This window comes from Trematomus bernacchii, unplaced genomic scaffold, assembly GCF_902827165.1.
Source record: "Trematomus bernacchii unplaced genomic scaffold, fTreBer1.1, whole genome shotgun sequence".
Classification (NCBI taxonomy): Eukaryota; Metazoa; Chordata; class Actinopteri; order Perciformes; family Nototheniidae; genus Trematomus; species Trematomus bernacchii.
The window spans coordinates 932,119-952,687 of record NW_022987899.1 but is presented as its reverse complement, the minus strand read 5'-3'; the positions used below and the strand labels follow the sequence as shown (position 1 = coordinate 952,687).

At 40.9% G+C, this 20,569-nt stretch overlaps 1 protein-coding gene across 2 annotated transcripts; it reads left to right on the top strand.

Moving 5' to 3' along the window:
- The first annotated feature begins 461 nt into the window (after nt 1-461).
- rinl (Ras and Rab interactor-like) lies at nt 462-19,735 on the top strand. Of its 2 annotated transcripts, XM_034114575.1 has the most exons (12): nt 462-1,184; nt 1,943-2,154; nt 8,318-8,432; nt 8,943-9,015; nt 10,426-10,511; nt 10,636-10,718; nt 11,442-11,673; nt 12,658-12,778; nt 13,196-13,779; nt 14,957-15,274; nt 16,838-16,969; nt 19,149-19,735. In XM_034114575.1, the coding sequence occupies exons 2-12, from the start codon at nt 1,975-1,977 to the stop codon at nt 19,571-19,573; spliced, it is 2,349 nt and encodes a 782-aa protein (XP_033970466.1). In that variant the 5' UTR covers nt 462-1,184; nt 1,943-1,974; the 3' UTR covers nt 19,574-19,735. The 2 variants fall into 2 exon arrangements, with proteins under 2 accessions (XP_033970466.1, XP_033970467.1); XM_034114576.1 differs by lacking the exons at nt 462-1,184; nt 1,943-2,154 and adding an exon at nt 3,957-4,565 and having other exon boundaries at nt 19,149-19,734.
- Nucleotides 19,736-20,569: the final 834 nt, after the last annotated feature.

Sequence of the window (20,569 nt, the reverse complement as noted above, 5' to 3'; positions counted from 1 at the left end):
CTGTATCTACATAATAAGATAAGATAAATACATACACATAATAATAATAATAAAACAGCAAAGGGGAGGGGGGAAAATATGAGTTATTATATCAAAACATATATAAAAGTCAGTGCAATCTCAAGTACAAAGAAGGGAACATAGGGTGCAGATGTGCCTTTGGGTGCAGGTTGTTTCTCTAAATGTTTAAGTTCTTAAGTGAGGGTAAACGCTTTATAAAATATGTTTGTTCCCACAATAGATTTTACCACATAGTGTGGTGCAAAACACTGACTGAAAAAAGCACATCAAAGCACGCAATCATCCCTTCTACTTTTGCTTTTATTTGAATAAATGTGATACAAGCTCCTGATATGTGCTCTCATACTGTAGGTGCCTGGCATGTTGGTCATTGACACCATGCGGATAACGGTGTTGGCAGGAAATGCTTTAAACAGAAAGTGCACGATAAAGAGAGACAGTGAGTGTTCTTGCCACGGAAACGTTGACCAATCAGCAACACCTCTGAGTGCGGTTTCCTTTGAGGAGGGCCTGTTGGGCAGCAGGGGAACACACATGCATGTAAGTGAGGTAAAGTAGAGACATGAAACCCCCTCTGTTCTCAGTCTTCTGTCTTTTAACATCTCTAACGTTTGGAGTGTGTGCATCTGTATGTTCATTCCTCCTGCTGCTGCTGCTGCTGCTGATGCAAGATAAAAGGACACATATCATCTCAGAGTTGTGGTACTGCATTGTCTCTCTGTTCTCAACCTGATCTGAGCAGATTGAAAATAGGCACATGTCGCTTTTTAGAGAGCATGCAATGTCTTTTCTCAGTTCACACACTGAGCCGGGTTAACCACATGCTGACTTGAGGAGGGGAGGGATGGTAAAAGTTCAGCTTGAGAACAGTTTCACATGATATGATGATTGAAAGTGTGTTAAACGCCAGAATGTGCAGCAGACAGAAGAACAAGGCCGCTGTCAGGCAGACTTCATTTTGAAATGTTCTTACACCAGGAGACGTCTTGACAATGTGTTTCTGAGGATGTGCGTTTCCTATTTTGGCCCTGTTTGGTATTTTTGAGCTCTTAAGCAACGTGTTGCACAAAGAGTCCGAGAGACAGAGAACATTGCAACATGTGGAGAAATGTGTTAACACCGTAGAGAGGAGAGGAGACACGTGAACTAACTGAGCGACACATGTAAGTATCAGACATTTACATACCATAAATAAGCATGTTTGGCTGGAGACTTTCACCAAGAAAATCTTCAGGTGCCTGCCTGCACTGTAGATATTGTTGGTGATATACAGACATTATGTGGTTTACAATATAATCTGATGTTTATGTGCATGAATGTTAAACAGTTCAATCTTACTTTCATCTCATTTTCACCAGAAAAACCCTAATCTGAAACTAAATCTTGCCTGCAGGCTTAATCTTTTTTGTGACGATTTGTTATTATTTGACTTGCACACTGATCTGATGCATGAATGTTACTTCAAATCTTACTTATAGCTTTAAATTGCACCAGAAAAATCACCATTTTAAACTAAGTGTTGCTTGCACTGTTACTCTTTTTTATGACAAGCTGCCTTTATGTCACTTACAGGCTAATCTGAGGTATGTCCAAGAATGAAGAGCCAAATCTAACGTTCATATTGCCTGCAGTCTTAAGCATTTTTGTGACAGGCTAATCTGATGTTTATATTTCACACAAAAAATCATAGTTTTGAAGTATTTAATTTCCCTGCAGTCTTAATCTTTGTTTTGATGAACTGTCTTTCTGTGACCCACACACTAATCTGATGATAATGTGCACGAATGAGACACATCTGAAAACTTTAACAAGAAAAATCCTAGTTGTAAACTTAATTATGTCAGCACTGTTCACCTGTTTTATGACTGACTCTCTTCATGTGACTCACACACTAATGTGATGTTAACGTGCATGGGTGCAGACGGTGGTACATGCACGTCAGCGTGTCCTCAGATGTTTGCGTCCCGGGCGGCTCACGGTCGGGTTAACGGGACGACGGCCATCCCGTGGAGGAGCAGCCGGAGGAAGCCGACCCTGCTGGAGCAGCTGAAGGGTTCAGAGTGCGCCTGGTGCCCCGCGGCCCCCTGGGAAAGAGAGGGGGCCCGGGCGGCTCTCTGTGGGACGCCTGCTGGGGTGAGCTGATCAAATCTGCCAATCAAAGACCCCGTGGTGGAGAGTAACTGAGTACATTTACTCAATTACTGTACCATAGTTCAAGTGAAAGATGCTGCACTCTGACAGCGTTGTAACATCTTTTATTTAAAGCAGTAAAATAATTTGTTGATTTGCTTCCTTACAAAGGTTAAAGGTGAAATGTTTGATAGGAAATGCTTTTATTTTGAAGTGCAACAAGTATGTGTCCTGCTCATGCTCTTTCCTGTTATGATTTGAAATGAATACGAGTAAGTCGAGTGCATTTTCCCCGTCTTTTACCGTTCTTGTTGGAAACTGTAAAAAGTAAAAACGTTCAGTTTGGACTATACTCGCTTTGTTCTTCATTCGAAGCTTCTATTACACAACACACAGCTTTGGTTGCTGTCCAGATTAATATGCATAATGAGAGGTTTTACACTATTTATATTTCACTGTAATACTTTAGTACTCTTACTATAGTAACATTTATACATGAGGTATTTCTACAGCGTGGTATAATAGCTTTTACTTAAAGGTGGGGTATGTAATTTATTTCAGAAACACTCTTTGTTATATTCCATGGAATGCTCTTAACATCCCGATAGCAATGAATACATTAAATGCTTTGACAATAAATACATTAAAAAAAATGTCATCTGTGGAAGCCGTAGTACTGTAAAAAGCACAACCAATCATCTGAGCCGGCCCGGCTAAAATAACTGGATGGCCTACCTGCCTGTCAGCCTTCCATCTCGTGCACAAACTTATCTCGTGCCCTCATTGGTCATGTGCGCATTCGTGTGTGTTGGAGGAGGGGCTCTATAAGGAAGTGGCAGATTTTCTCCGGTTGTGTATTTTCAAATTCTAGCGATCTCGAGCCGGTTTCTCAAACTTACCTACCCTACCTTTAAAGGTGGGGTAGGTAATTCACTTCAGAAACACTTGTTGTTATATTCCATGGAATGCTCTTAACATCCCGATAGCAATGAATACATTAAATGCTTTGACAATAAATACATAAAAAATGTCATCTGTGGAAGCCGTGGCGCTGTAAAAAGCACGACCAATCATTTTAGCCGGCCAGGCTAAAATAACTGGATGGTCTACCTGCCTGTCAGCCTTCCATCTGTGCACACACTTATCTCGTGTCCTCATTGGTCATGTGCGCGTTCGTGTGTGTTGGAGGAGGGGCTCTGTAAGGAAGTCTGAAGGAAGGGGCAGATTTTTTCCGGTTGTGTACTTTCAAATTCTAGCGCACTCGAGCTGGTTTCTCCATTCTTACCTACCCTACCTTTAATATCTTAAGTTTTTTTTTACATAGATTCTCAACTCAGTATCACCACTATGAGCGATTCAGCTGCTTCTAAATAGACTTTGCCACAACCCACATTCGACGTAAATTACTTACAAACTCAATGTCATCGCGGGCCACATTAGCGTTATGGTTGCCCTCAAAGAGCCGCTTCTCACTTCAAGACTATAAATATATCTACTCTATAATACTACATAATAACATCTGCATTGCATCATTATTGTTTAAGTAATAATTTATGAACCTCATAACTTTCTGAAGGCAGGAGTGCAGGGGAAATAATCTCAACAACAATTCACACAAAAAAGATATGATTGGTAAGAAGAACACATGGTTGTGCATTCATATATTATCAGTAGTGTAAAGTAACATTTACTCAAGTACTGTACTTAAGTACAATATTGAGGTACTTTATTTATAATCTTCACAATGACTACTTTTACTTTTTGTACTTTAAGTAGATTCTGATGCTACTACTTTTGTCCTTTTTCTTGAGTAACATTTTAAAAAGCAGGACTTTCACTTGTGACAGAGTATTCCTACACTCTGGTACTTCTACTTTTACCTAAAGTACGCGGTATGAGTACTTCTTTCCCCTCTGAATATCATGCATGAACGTCTAACAAAATCTAGAGGTGAAAGAATATATAACTTTACTTAAAGTCTTCTTCACTGCCCAATGTTCATAATGGTTTTTTGAGCACATTAGAGAGGATATTTGTAAATGTGTGTTCATCTCTGACCAGTTATCTCTCTGCTTTCCCATCTCTGCATGTCCTCTCTTTTGTTTTTACCCACTTCATATCACCCGATCATCTCTTAGTTAGTTTCTGCTCATCCATATATGTTTTACTCTAAACTGCGTAGCTTAAAGCTGGTCTGAAAAGAGGAAAGAAAACCTCCGTTAGGGATTCCTGCGTTCTTTACTGACATGTCAGGAACTGCTGCAACAGGGCAGCAGTTCCTTTTTCTCTTTTATATCTGATAACACAGCGCTCTACTTTTGGGGCTCAAATGCAGAAGTAGGAGTTGAATAAAGCGCTGCGCAGATGAGAAAAATGACATTACAAAATGGATACATCTGCTGCAAACAGAGAACGTGAGTAGGAGAGAAAAATATGTTAAAATTTATGTTTTTTAAATGCATGACGTGCAAATGACTTTCCACAAATGCAAATCTCTTAACTGGAAGGCCTTGACACGTGAGTATGAGGTCATGGGGGAGGATAGGATTGTCTGTTTTTAACTTTCACGGAAAAACCTGAGAGCTTCTTACTTTTTGAATATAGGTGTGAAGTGGTTTACGGATTTGAAATGCTGAACAAAACAATGTATTCATTCATTTCTCCTTGAATCGTTTCCAGTGCTTCTTCCTATGAATCAGATACATACATGTTGCTGTTATGAATCAACAAAGTAGTTGCTCGTATAACATTTGCCTGTGTGTGTGCTCAAAGTCTATATCTGTATTTCTGTGCACTCTTACAATGACAGCCACTTCCTGTGTGTGTGTGTGTGTGTGTGTGTGTGTGTGTGTGTGTGTGTGTGTGTGTGTGTGTGTGTGTGTGTGTGTGTGTGTGTGTGTGTGTGTGTGTGTGTGTGTGTGTGTGTGTGTGTGTGTGTGTGTGTGTGTGTGTGTGTGTGTGTGTGTGTGTGTGTGTGTGTGCGCGCGTGTGTGTGTGTATGTATCCGAGAGCACCTCTGAATTCAGTTGTGGTGATGCAACTGCATGACTGAGCCGTTGTTTTACACAACCTCATTATGTGTCAACCAACTGCGTTTTTTTTACTTTTGACGTCAAGTTTCCAACGTTGGAACAAAATCATGAGTTTTTAAATTGTGGCCCACTCAGAGGAGGCGTAGGAACCTGAACAACTTATGAGAATACTTTGAATTACTCAGCTAGTTGTCATAGCTCAGCTCAAATTCCTTCTGTAGGATAGACTTCATCGGTGTGAAAGGCTGTCGTTACTGCCATTGACAAACACTTTAAATTCATGTAATGGAACATATGGATATATATATTAGTGTCAGCTTTATTTTAACAACGTTTTGACAAGAAACAACTATAACAACTGTGGATTTGACAAAGGGGAGGATCTGAGCTGAGTGGGCCTTCACTCAGATGGTGTTTACAGGCCTCTGCAGAGTCATAAAGCAGCTATGAACCCTGGGTAAATTAGCTGTTTATGAACCTGTTAAGCCAGAGAGCCCCCTGTACAGGTGGCTGCGGGGTTTCACGAAACTGTGTCTCAGGGCTTCTTAGTATTTAAAAACCTATTAATGTGTCATACCCATTTAACGGGAAGAAAATCAGCTAACTGACAATACGAACCATTTTTACCGAAACAAAACACAAGTCTCACAAGAAGCGTCTAAATGAGCCCTGAGCGAAAAAATGCTAACGCACTTAGCACAGAACTCAAGGTAAAAATACCCTTATTACTTATCGTAACTGCACAAACAAGATATCAGATTAAAGCTGAGATTCCACAGATTATAGAGGTATTAGTATCATCACTGAGCGATCAGAACTCGTGACAGGGGAAGTAAACACAGACATCACAACACGTAGCATTACGGAGCATTCACGGGAGATCGTCACACCTTAGCTGTTATTCTGATCAAAAGTCGTGTTCAATGGCATTACAACGATAAAAACGCTGCTGAAGGTTAATCCATAGGTTAATCCAATGTGTCTGTGTCACTTTGAAATGATTACTGATAATCCATCATTCAATTTTTATGTCAAAAACGGAGATTTCATATTAGCTGCTAATGATAGCCACCAGAGTGTATCGCAGCTTCCGGTTTTGGGCATTCTGGCTGCACATCACTCATTCACCAATGGGTAATGTTTAGATGGATTTTAGGAACTTCCCCTCGATTCTATTGGCTCTAACGGTTAAAAAGAGGTGTCAATCATCAAAATCGACCGAGGGGGGCCAGAGATATGGAAAATCCACCCAAATGACCCCAGAAGTGGGGTCTTTTTTCTAAATCTCTCTAAAAAGGTCAAATGTCACTTGTTTTGCATCAATCTTGATACAGGGTACTTATTATATGTTATACTTTGGATTCCTAAAGCTTTTAGTCTACTGACCCATCATTCAAGGGTGGTTTTCACTATAAGTAATGTTTTCTTTTTGTACGGACACTATAATTTACAGTTTTTTACTATGTTCAATCTGAATTTACTTTAAAATTAAAAACATCTATATTGATTCTGACTTTTCTACATCCAACTCACAGGTTTATCATTACTTTGAGAAAAAAGATTATTAATTTAACCCTTTTTAGAAGTGAAGTTATAGTAATTTGTTCTGGGAATGTCATTTTCGAGCCTGAGACCTGAAAAACAGGTTCAGGGCTCAACCAGTTACAACCTGCAATCATCAAATCCTGTCATAGAAACACACTGAGCTGATACCAAGGGAAGTAACTAATACATTAGCTTTACTGTGCTTAAGTACATATTTGAGGTACTTGTACTTAATTTTCTTTCTGTGCCATTTTATAATTACACTCCTCCACGCCTGTACTTCACTATATTTATTTTACAGCTTTAGTTACTTTACACTGTAAATTCAGACTTTGTCACACAAACTAATAGCAAATACTGTTAAATACTGTGTTTTGATGTAGATCAAAGTGTCCAACATTATATTTAAGTGCCTAAGACAATGAGTGAGTTGGCAGAAAATCATGAGCAGCACTTTTGCTAACTGTGTCTTTCATTTGAGTGCTTAAAATAATTGTATAGATTGTTTGAGTTATTTTATGCAATGAGTACTTTTACTCTCAATGCTCTTAATAAGTACATTTTCCTGACTACTTTCTATTAACCCTCCTGTTGTCTTCGGGTCAAATCTGACCGATTTACTACTTTCATCAATCATAACTTTTTTGTTTTACATTCGATTGCATTAAGGCTTTATGATATCCTTCACAGTAGACATTTGAACATATAAAATTGCTGATCACCACTTTCATTGAATATTGGATGATTTAGTCAACTTTGTAACACCCATAACACACACACACACACAAACACCCACATACCCACACCCACACACACACACATACACACACCCACACACACACACACACACACACACACACACACACACACACACACACACACACACATACTCTAGATGTGTCCCCCCCTTATGTGCCCATCCCCCCACATGGATCACACCTGGCACACGCAATACATGTTCAGTGTCTATTCTTTGTATATGTACTGCAGTTGTTCATGTATGCCAGTAGTCTGATACAATATTTACAGTTTGAAAGGGTGTTAAATGAAATTTGGTGATGATTAATGGTTTTTGTGTTAATGTAATAGCAGTTAAAACAGGACCGGTCAAATTTGACCGCGATCACCAAAGTAAGGGGGGGGGGGGGGGGGGGGGGGGAAACGAAGACAATAGGAGGGTTAAGAACCTTAATCAATGCAGGGTTTTTTTTCTTGCAATGGAGTATCTTCACAGAGTAGTATTACTTTCTCCAGCACGGGTTAATTATTTACCATACTCTGTTTTAAATCAGTTCTCCTTTCCTTTTAGATTTTGAGCCTGTCCTCTCAGTGTTTCTCTATTTACCGCCTGGTTGCCGTGTGTAGCTTCCAGTACGAGCATTTCAAAGAAAACGTCTTTCTGCTCAGCGCCTCCCATACTGAAATGAGTCACTAAGTGTGTGTGTGTGTGTGTGTGTGTGTGTGTGTGTGTGTGTGTGTGTGTGTGTGTGTGTGTGTGTGTGTGTGTGTGTGTGTGTGTGTGTGTGTGTGTGTGTGTGTGTGTGTGTGTGTGTGTGTGTGTGTGTGTGTGTGTGTTTTCTTTTCTCCAGAGTTTCCTGGTTGTACGGGACTCCACGACATCTGTTCCCAGCCTGCTGTGTGTGTCTGCAGGAGGAGACAATAATGAAGCAGTTATTGATTATTGTATCAAAAGCACAGGCACAGGTATGGACCGACTGCATGCAAACACACACACATATGTATCTTTCTCTTCCTCTATCTTTGGGTGGTATGTGTGATACAGTGCCCTCTGTGTGGCTTTCAGTGGGTGTTTTATGAGTCATTATGTTTGAAGCAAGTGGCAGATAACAGTTGTACGTCATGTAGTTCTGCTTTTTTTGTTTTAAACTCGAGTGCACACTGCAACCCTGACAAAGCTGCACCAGGTGAGGGCAGTTAGAGTCACACACACCTCGTCAAACTGGCTCTCAAACTGCACACACTGGTTCCTAAAAGACTTGAAGTGCAATACTGTATCTACAATCTAGAGATAAAGACACAAGTGAAGTGACTCCTAAAATAAACTACCAGTGGTATCACACACAGCATCAGATCATATTCGTTAGAAGTCCCCTCTCTTTCTGTCTTCCTGGTACACGCTCTGGTGAGTTTCCAGGAATGTGTTTTTTTCATTAGAATTAACTCGGCCTACTCTTTCTCTGTTTGTCTTGTCAGTCTTCCAGCTGTCTGAGTCTCGTCTTTCTTTCTCCGACTTGGCGCAGCTCGTGCTCTTCTACTCGCTGACCAGGTAAGAAACGGCTGGGTCACTGATGCTGTTTTTAAAGTGTTGTGTATGGTTGAACTCCATACAACAGTGAGCTTATCTAAGATTTGTTTGCAGTAAGTTAAATGTGGCAACAACACTGCTATGATTACCTGCATGTGTCTTTTCATGCTGACCATGTTATCTCCATCCTAAGTTATATATATTTGAAATGCATTTGTAAGTAAGCTAATCGATTAGTTGTTTGCAAGAAAATGTATCATTAACTATTTTTATATTGGATTCATGTTTGTTTCTCTGATCCAACATTTTTCATCTAGAAAAATGTTGTACAAGAATTGCAGAAATCCTGTTTCCAGCCTCTGAAATATGTATATGTACTGAAATATGTATTTTCTGTAATTTTCTATTACATTTTTTAATATTAGAGGGTCCTATTATGTTAATTTTCAGGTTCATATTTGTATTTTCTTCCTCTACTGCACGCATGTCAAACTCAAGGCCCTCAAGGATAATTTCTAATTACTATTAGATCTGGCCCGCCGGTATATTGCACGCACACCTTCACTCAATCCTGAGGATCTCCTCCGCTCAGAGCCTGACCCCAAACATTGATGACCTTGCACCCAAGATGAGATGCCAAGTATCTGGCTTGAGCTAGCATCACAGAGCAGCACACTGAGTTTACATGGATGTTTCCTTCTGCACTTTCTTTCTTGAGACAACAGGGCATGTTTGGTTTGTTCTTTGAGGGAAATAGTTTTCTTGAAGCTGTTGTTGGCCTGTGGAGAAATGTAATCATAAGAAATTAGAAGCTGCAGATAGAGCCATAAGAAATGAATGCAACTGATTATTTAATGTTTAATGTTGTTTTTATAGGCAATCATTTAAGCTTTGTTAGTTCCAGGTTTAATATGTGCAATAAGTTCATTTCAATACGTTTTGCAATAAACATTGAACCAGTCCGGCCCTCGACTAGTACCCATTTTTTTTATTTTGGCCCACTGTGTATTTGAGTTTGACGCCCCTGCTCTCCTGTGACATGTGTCCATGCTTTAATGTTCAAAAGACTCTTTATTGTTCTCATACTGCCTGTGCTGCAGCACCTCTTTTCACCCTCTGTCTGAAACCAGAGCCCAGTCTGCTCTGATTGGTTAGCTGGCCGGCTCTGTTGTGATTGGTCAACCACTTAGAGATGTCCAGCTCCTTAGCCTATCACGTACAATGTGTTGGAGCGCTGGCTAATAGAAGCGCGAGTGTTACAAAGTGATGACACTATGTTCAGGAAGTAAACAAAGGAGGCGAATGGAGGCGTAATTCATTAATCGAGCATAAGAATAATCATAAGCTGAAGCCCTATTAAGACGACTACTCAGAAAATGCTTCTACATCTGGACTCTGTTTGTTTAACAAATATATTTTTCTGTGTGTCAGGGATGTGTTGGCTTTCTGTCTCTCCATTCCTCTCTGGATGTACGGTGTGACAGAGAAGACCAGAGATCTCTCTCAACTTGAACCTGGTGAGTTCTTCCTGTCCGTCATTTCTGTCTCATATCCTCTGACAGAAGCTGCGTCAGAAATCCAGAACCAGAGACGTTTTTTATTTTAAGAAATGTCTTTTCTATGACACCTTTTCTAATGCAGAAACTTGGCTCTGCTCCCCGCCGGACCAACAGACTGATGAGATGACCCAGAGAGAGCCGAGCAACGTGATGTGCTCCATACAGGTGTGTGTGTGTGTGTGTGTGTGTGTGTGAGTGTGAGTGTGTGTGTGTGTGTGTGTGGTGTGTGTGTGTGTGTGTGTGTGTGTGTGTGTGTGTGTGTGTGTGTGTGTGTGTGTGTGTGTGTGTGTGTGTGTGTGTGTGTGTGTGTGTGTGTGTGTGTGTGTGTGTGTGTGTGTGTGGCCTAGCATTACCATTCTTGTGGGGACCTAAATCTGAATCCCTTAATTCTACACAGAATATATTTAAACTGTCTTATATTTGACTTAGTTTGATGTCTTTTCTTGAGTCTACTTGACTAGATTTCTTGTCCCTTCAATAGTATTTTTTATTTGTCAGACAGTTTATAGATTTGATATCTTCACGGTCATCTGTATATTTTTCTTACTCTCTAATGCTGCTTTATTTCTATTTCTATTTTGCGATGTTTATATTTTATTTCTACACTTTTAATGTGTTATTATGTGCAATGCCTCGTTTTGTTTTCAGCTGCTGCAATAAAAAAAATCTGGAATCTAGAATTAATATAGTACATTTTAACTTATATAAAAGGAGAGTACACAGATATTCACTAACTGTGCAGTCACCAAGCAGCTAGAGACTAAGAGCATCCAAAGAGACGGATATTATACTCAAAGAGTGGAAGTTACAATGAGTTTGATCTTATTTAAAGCCTGTATTGTGGTAGAAAGTGTGTCAACGCATCCTATTTCTTCACTTCCTCTATAGCTGACTTCCACCAACGGGGCCTTGTGTATCATCAACCCTCTGTACCTGCGGGAACATGGAGATGATTGGCTGACCAACAGGACGACTTCAGCTCAGAGCGCCACTCCATCGCCCACCAATTTTAGAAAAGAGCGCCGCCTCAGCTCCACCAGAGCATGGGCAGGAGCCGGGTTACTGAGTAAAAGAGCCATCTCCATGGAGCAGGACTCTGCTGCCATTACAGAGACCTCTGGTGAGGACTTGCTATACATGTATCAGAGATGGCAATATTAAACTCACCCTTTACTCAAGTAGAAGTACAGATACTCGTGTTTAAAAATACTCTGGTAAAAGTAGAAGTACTGACTAAACTTCTTTAAAGAAGTATGGGCTTTGAAATGTAATTAAGTAAAAAGTACCCATAACTAGCAGCTGTTTTAAAGAGTACCTGACCTCCCTTTATATTAATAGAACAATAATGTCATTGTTAGCTAATGAATGTTTCCATGCTGAACAACGGCAACATGACAACGTTTTCATTGGTCCCTCTTCTTTAGAGAAGACCAGGAAATGATGGATACACGGATCGTGTTCAAATCAATAGGCACGCAATGACTCTAAATAATAATGATCACGCCACCAAACACACATTCAAACTAAAGGAACCAGCCTGTATGGGAAAAGTACTGATACCAGAAAAATGTACTTAAGTACAGTAACGAAGTATTTGTACTCCACTACTTCCCACCTCTGCTTTTTATACAATATTTGAGAAGTTATTACAAAAACCCTTTGTTATTTGCCTGTGGTTATGTTTGAACATGAAGTTTTCATTTACCAGGTTTTGAGATATCTGATTCATACCACTTTCATGTCTCTGTGTTAATTACAGTATAGCTACAGCCAGGAGTCAGCTAGCTTAGCTTAGCATAACACTGGAAGCAAGAACAACCTCTTGCATGGCTCAATCACAAAAAATATATAATATAAAATATATATATACATTTTTGTGTGAGTTTAGAAATAAACAAACAAGATATTAGCCCGTAAAATGTCCAGGTTCTGGTAGACAGATATTGTTACCTTGTTACTTTTTCCCATTGACTTACATTGGGAAAAATCCGTCTGTAAATCAACGTATCATTTTTTGGGAGGTAAATCAACTACCCAGTACGAAAACATTGCAGTGGGATTAAATGCCAACACGGTGTTCATTATCCACATTCTTCTTCTCCAGGTCTGACCAGAGCCTTGTCAGCTGATTCTCCTCATTGCCCCACGACAACATCAGAAACTTCAGCAGGCGTTGTTCTCCGGAGGCCCAGCAGAGACGCTGACTCCTCCCCTGCTCCATACAGGTATTTACTGCGTGTGTGTGTGTGTGTGTGTGTGTGTGTGTGTGTGTGTGTGTGTGTGTGTGTGTGTGTGTGTGTGTGTGTGTGTGTGTGTGTGTGTGTGTGTGTGTGTGTGTGTGTGTGTGTGTGTGTGTGTGTGTGTGTGTGTGTGTGTGTGTGTGTGTGTGTGTGTGTGTGTGTGTGTGTGTGTGTGTGTTTGTCCTATGTCTATCTCCATAGAGGCTGAATCATCATGTTAATCACATAGCTATCATATGCCTAAAACATTCCTGATGCTCTTCTAGGTAATCATACACCCTGTCATGTACACAGCTACAGTTGGGATACCTTTGTTATCATGTTACTCTGATATTGGAAGAGGACATTCAGTATTTTCCCAACAATTATAATAACACCTCTGCCTCCACCCCCTGTTTACAGAGTGAGTTCTGGGAGCCTCACCCCCTCCACCCCCTCCACCCCTGGGGGTTCGAACCGAGCGTCTCTGGAGCTGCCCCCCCACGGCAGCCCGGTGCCTCTGTCTCCCCACAGGGTGTCCTGGGTCGAGGATGGAGTATGGCTTCCTCTTCCCAGACCTTCCTCTCGGCTCCATCCTCCATCTCTGGAGCTCGACTCGCTCTCAATCAGCAGCATCGAGGAGGAGCAGGAGTACCAGATCCCCAGCCCTGTTCCACACCACCAGTCTGCTCACCGATTGGCCGACAAGGTCATCCACCGTCTGTCGGCCGTGGGTCAGGCCCTCGGCGGATTGGTCAGCCAGAAGAAGAGACTGACCAATCGCGTGCAGGAGCTGAGCGAGAGGAAAGGCTCGGCGTTCGCAGAGGCCGTGAAAGGATTTGTGGAAATGACGCTGAAGAAAGCTGGTGATCACGGCGGGGTCACGGGGTCAGAGTTCCTACAGGAAGTGAGGTCATCGCTCAGCTCACTGAGGGAGACGCTGCTGGACTATCCAGACATCCTGGCACTGTTGGACAGCATCACCGACCTAAATGACTCAGAGATCGGTGAGTGAAAAGTCAGAATTTTGAGAAAAAAGACAGAATTTTGAGAAAAAAGTCAGAATTCTTAGATTTTCATAAAAAGTCAGAATTTTGAAAAAAGATTATAGCAGCTTGTATATTAGCTTTGGCAGAAAATATGCAGTTTTTTTGCAAATTAGTAGATATGTAAATAATTGCTGCGTCCACTGCAACTCTTATGCAAGACTCACTTTTTGCCACTGCCTTTTGTTAAATAAAGTCACTATTCATATATTACCGTGTATTTTATACTTGTCTTATTCTTTTTTAGCCTGTCAATCTGTATATTATTGGCTTTTAATGAGTATTCTTTTTATGTATTTGAATGTAATTGTATAATTTTTCACTTTTACACCATCTCTTAACGCTTTAAATGTTTTTTGTAAGGCATTTTAAATTGCCTCGTTGTTGAAATGTGCCACATAATATAATTATTCACTTTTACACCATCTCTTAAAGGTCACCTATTATGCAGAATCCACTTTTCCATGTCTCTTCTACATCAACATGTGTCCCCTCTTCTTCATGTCTCTTCTACATCAGCATGTGTCCCCTCTTCTTCATGTCTCTTCTACATCAACATGTGTCCCCTCTTCTTCATGTCTCTTCTTCATCAACATGTGTCTCCTCTGTGGAAAGAGACTCTGAAAGTTTCAGGAAAAAAGATTCTCTCACTTTTTGTCCTGATCCATTTATATAAAAACCTGTCTGAAAATGAGCTGATCAGATTTTGGCCACTTTATGATGTCATAACGATGTGTTGGCTTGTGTAACCATTAGCCAATCACCAACCTCCCACCCCCCCCCCCCCCCCCCCCCCCCCCTTATCACCTGAATCTCCTCCTAGAGCACCATTGTGTTCTTTTTAACCAAATCACTCTCAGAGGGGCGTGGGGAGGGGCTCCTTATTTTCATCTAAAGTAACAGACAGAGAATCAGCACTTTGGAAACAGGGCTGAAACAGAGGGGATTATGGGATGCTGCAATGATCTGTTTGGTGTTTGGAGCCAAACACTTCAGAGACATGTTTTGTATATATCCGAGACCTATAATACATTGATGAAAAACAGTATGATAGGGGACCTTTAAATGTTTTTGTAAGGCATTTTAAGTTCCCTTTGTGTACGAATGTGCTCTACTAACCTACTTTCCCCCTCTCCAGACTCCCTGGTGGAGCTTTCCCTCCACAAAGTGGCTCTGAAGCCGGTCTCCGCTCACCTCTACTCCTGCATTCACACGTCCCGGACCAACGACGGCAGCTTCGACCGTCTGCAGAGCAACATGAGCGTTCTGGAGAAGAACGGGGTGGAGGAGCTGGGCGGGTCTGCGGGCGTTGGGGTTCCCGACTCTCTCACCCTGGAGAGGATCCAGCAGAGGTGGACCAGTATGCACGAGGCGTACTCCCCCAACAAGAAGGTCCAGATCCTGCTGAAAGTCTGCAAGAGCATCTATCACAGCATGAGTGCTAATGCTAGCTCAGGTAGACAGGAGTGTGTTTTCTAATCATTGCTGTCATACTTTCTTACTTCTATTTGCAGAGGTGGGAAGTAGTGGAGTACAAATACTTTGTTACTGTATTTAAGTACATTTTTCTAGTATCAGTACTTTACTCCACTACATTTTGAACACAAATACCTGTACTTTCTACTTCTTACATTTTGAACACAAATACCTGTACTTTCTACTTCTTACATTTTGAACACAAATACCTGTACTTTCTACTTCTTACATTTTGAACACAAATACCTGTACTTTCTACTTCTTACATTTTGAACACAAATACCTGTACTTTCTACTTCTTACATTTTGAACACAAATACCTGTACTTTCTACTTCTTACATGTTGAACACAAATACCTGTACTTTCTACTTCTTACATGTTGAACACAAATACCTGTACTTTCTACTTCTTACATTTTGAACACAAATACCTGTACTTTCTACTTCTTACATGTTGAACACAAATACCTGTACTTTCTACTTCTTACATGTTGAACACAAATACCTGTACTTTCTACTTCTTACATTTTGAACACAAATACCTGTACTTTCTACTTCTTACATTTTGAACACAAATACCTGTACTTTCTACTTCTTACATGTTGAACACAAATACCTGTACTTTCTACTTCTTACATGTTGAACACAAATACCTGTACTTTCTACTTCTTACATTTTGAACACAAATACCTGTACTTTCTACTTCTTACATTTTGAACACAAATACCTGAACTTTCTACTTCTTACATGTTGAACACAAATACCTGTACTTTCTACTTCTTACATGTTGAACACAAATACCTGTACTTTCTACTTCTTACATGTTGAACACAAATACCTGTACTTTCTACTTCTTACATTTTGAACACAAATACCTGTACTTTCTACTTCTTACATGTTGAACACAAATACCTGTACTTTCTACTTCTTACATGTTGAACACAAATACCTGTACTTTCTACTTCTTACATGTTGAACACAAATACCTGTACTTTCTGCTTCTTTCATGTTGAACACAAATACCTGTACTTTCTACTTCTTACATGTTGAACACAAATACCTGTACTTTCTACTTCTTACATTTCCCAAACAGGCTGGTTCCTTTAGTTTGAATGTGTGTTTGGTGGCGTGATCATTATTATTTAGAGTCATTGCGTGCCTATTGATTTGAACACGATCCGTGTATCCATCATTTCCTGGTCTTCTCTAAAGAAGAGGGACCAATGAAAACGTTGTCATGTTGCCGTTGTTCAGCATGGAAACATTCATTAGCTAACAATGACATTATTGTTCTATTAATATAAAGGGAGGTCAGGTACTCTTTAAAACAGCTGGTAGTTATGGGTACTTTTTACTGAAGTACATTTCAAAGCCTCTTTACTTTGACTTGAGTAAAGAAGTTTAGTCAGTACTTCTACTTTTACCAGAGTATTTTTAAACACGAGTATCTGTACTTCTACTTGAGTAAAGGATGTGTTTACTATTGCCATCTTCGTCTATTTGTCTGTGAGTTAACTTCCCATGTTCCTCTCCTCTCCTGCAGGCACAGCGTTCGGAGCAGATGACTTCCTGCCCTGTCTCACCTGGGTTCTGCTCCGGAGCGATGTGGTCACTTTACACCTGGACACGGACTACATGATGGAGCTGCTCGACCCCACACAGCTGCAGGGAGAGGGTGAGGAAGCAAACACAAGCAAACACACACCGTCAGGGTAACACACACACATTTCCACCAAAAACACAGTACGGCGGTTTGCTGCTTCATTAGTTGTTTCCTGGAATTCTTTGGAAGAACCATCACTAAATTACAGAATTTAACTTATGTAGGTGTGTTGTAACTAAATCATTTTTCTCTCACTAGCTGCCAGGAGTAACTAATGCTGTTGTAGCTAAGCTAGCTAACTGACCAAACATCCATTAGCTTGCTGATTTATGATTTATGACCCATTCTTCTGACTAAACGTTTAATAAAATACTATTTGAGAACAATTACAAAGATGACATGCCAAGAAGGTTTTGCTAAATATCCAAGTAACATCAGCTTGGTTAGCATGAGAAGATTTGTTCTACTCATTCAATGTTTACCCACATTTCCTAACACATATATTGGTTATGTTTTAAAGTGGCAGAAGACAAGATTGGTTCTTTATAAGCCAAGCTTTCACTGTGTGCTCCCAGGTACAAACTAACTGAAGGCTCCATTGATGGGAAACAAAGAACGAGGTTTAACACTTTTTTAAAGTTGCATCATTGAAGCTCTTGAGTCTGAACTTAATGGCTATCTCTTTCATTCCTCCCACAAAGAGTGAATGAATCTTCAAAGCAGGATATGAGTCAGAATTTCACCACTTCCATTTCTCTCAAGGTCAATGTTTTTTTTTTACGTGTTTTAGGTCCTGCTGGAAGTAAGATCTGTTATCAGCACAAGCTTATGAGATTATTCTCTGCAGGAAGCCCTTGTGATGTTAACTTCCGATGCACTACTTCCGTTATTTTCTTACCTTTCACTATAAAAGCCCTAGAAATATACACTGCAAAGATGTTAATCAGATTGTGTTTTTCTAAGATGCAAATCAACAAAATAGCTTACAGTTGTTATTCCAAGTTGGACGGTTTTGTTGGTAGCTCAGAGGAAAACTGAAAATGTTTGGGTTGTCTTTGAGACAGTGGCACCGACAATTATTCAACTTTGAAACACTAAAGGGTTAAAGTGGTCTGTTGTCACTACATGTAGCTGTTCCAACTAATTTCTCACTTTCAGCTTGTAATACATTTTGTCAAATCAAAATGTATTACAGCCCCACATCACAAAACATGCCTCAAAGGGCTGTACATAGCAAAAAAAAAATACAAATGTCATGGCAAAAAAATGATAAAAACATTATGAACAACAACACAAGTAGTGCCATATGATAAAAGCATGTGACAGAAGTGATGCTAATCAAGATGAGAACTAGGTGATGGAAATGAGTTGACAAGGAAGACAGATGCGAAGGAGAGGTGCTCTGACGGATAAGGCTCTGCCACCTACTGATGATTTGTGAATTTTGGGAATGGAAAGGAAGCATTATGTGATCGTGGGTCGGGAGCCTGGTAGATATTCGAGGGGTAATTAATGATGATAGATAGGGAGGTGCTAGTCCATGTAAGATTGTAAAGGTTTAATATTTTATTTTCATTAGAGGGGGACCAGAAAAGTTTTTTAACAGTAAAATCTGGAAGTCTGATCTTAAAGTGGACCTATCATGCTATATTTGAATAATATAGTGTAGGACCATACCTATAAAAGGCATATTTATACTTTTTTTTTTTCAAAATACCAAACAGATCATGCATTTTAGCCATGCCTCATTTCGCTCAATTTGCACTTTTTTAGCCCTGTTTTTGCAAGGGCTGATTCTGTGAGAACAGCACCACCTACAGGCCTGGCATATGTACTACAGCGTCTCCAGCGCTTTCGAACGGCAATGGCCGTGGCTGTCTCCTCCTGATTGGTGGAGTTGGCCCAATAGCCGTAGTGCCACCGTCCTGACGTCAGGACAGTGTTCAAATCTGGATCAGTTTTTATCAGATCCGTTGCAGCCCCTTTTTTAGAGATTTGGGTATGGAGGAAAATAGAAAGGGTTGTGTTTTCTGACACTTGGTGAGTTCCCTGGAACACCGGGGACACATATTCATGTATAAAAGACGTACTAAAGTGCATTTTGCATGATAGGTCCCCTTTAAGTGAATCGGGAGATAATGCAATGAAATGAAAACAGGTGTGATATGATCAAACGATATAGATACTGTTCAGTTATAATAACGAGTAATAGCAACTCATGTTTCCCTCTCTGTATTCCTTATATCAACAGGTGGCTACTACCTTACAACTCTATACGCCTCTCTTTACTACATCAGCAGCTTCAGGCCTCGATTGGCCGCCCGTCAGCTGAGCGTCGAAGCGCAAAACTCTCTCAACCAATGGCATCGCAGGCGCACGCTCCACTGCAACCAATCGCGGCGCAGCAGGAACCGACGGACCATTCGCAGGCAGGCGTGTCGGGACAGAGGGTCGCAGAACTCTGAGACGGACACCGAGAGGAGAGAGGAGAGAAGTGGAGGAGACGGGGAGTCTTTTGATAATGACGAGGAGGAGACACAGCAGCAGACAGAACCTGAGGCTCTGCAGCCGCTGGATGTGGAAACACACACTCCTTCAGACTGTAACCAGAGAGATGAGATCACGAGCAAACAGGAAGAGAGACAGATGATGTGTGGAGAAGAGGACCACAGATGATTGTAATGGAGAAAAAATTGAGATGCAATGAGCTGTTGGACACACGTTTATTTGACCATTTAGCCTTAAAGAGGCCCTATTATGCCACGTGGGGTCTAATGGCGCATTTCCACTACACGGCCTCGCTCGGCCTCGCTCGGTATGGCTAGGCCTCGTTAGGACTGGCTCACTTTATGGCGCATTTCCATTACAGTTTAGGAACTGGGGCAGTATCTATTGTAACGCAGTGTAGGCGGAGCCGTGACGTCATCTTCAATGAGAACCCCAGAAAAACAACACAGCCGTTAGCTGTTAGCACTCAGAGCTCACAGCTTCTCATATATGTTCAGAAACTAGACAAAAGTTAAACAAGTACAAACCACAGACTGCCTGTGTCATGGTGAATACAGTCGCTGCTTTATTTATGTCTGTATAGGCCGTTGTTGTGAGTGTGGACGGTCGGAGCATATACTGCGTTAGCTTAGCCAATCTCCATTTAGAAAACACGCATTTTAAAAGGTTTTTCGCCTGCCGTCTGTCTGCAGACTTGACAAAGCATTAATTCATGGTTTTTACTAACCGGTATCAGTATGTTGTTACTTCGGCATCATTTTGAAACGTGTATTACAATTAAATCACGGTCAAATATGTTCATCTTGTTGTAGTTGTAGCCCCCTTGCCAGCGATTCTCTCTCTAGTTTAGCATACTCAGCCCGAGTCAGCCTCGTTGTCTCTGGCCCTAGACCCACAATTTTATGAGGCCAGAAAAACTGTGAATTAGGACCCGCCGGCCGGTACTAGGCCAAGTGGAAACGCAACCAAAAACGGGCCGCTGACGTCACAGCCCTCTTAAACCGTGCTCCGCGCTGTAGTGGAAACGCGCCATTAAACACCTCCATTGGACTCCTTTGTTTACTTCAGGAACATAATGACATCAATATGTAACACTTCCGCTTCTATTGGCTAATGCTCCAACACATTGTTCGTGATAGGCTAAGGGGCGGGACATCTCTAAGC

Coding starts and splice junctions, on each gene's coding strand:
- rinl (XM_034114575.1), top strand. CDS start 1,975: ATGTTTGCGTCCCGGGCGGCTCACGGTCGGGTTAACGGGACGACGGCC. Junction 11,674..12,657: donor TGCCATTACAGAGACCTCTG/GTGAGGACTTGC, acceptor CTTCTTCTCCAG/GTCTGACCAGAGCCTTGTCA. Junction 13,780..14,956: donor CCTAAATGACTCAGAGATCG/GTGAGTGAAAAG, acceptor CCCCCTCTCCAG/ACTCCCTGGTGGAGCTTTCC.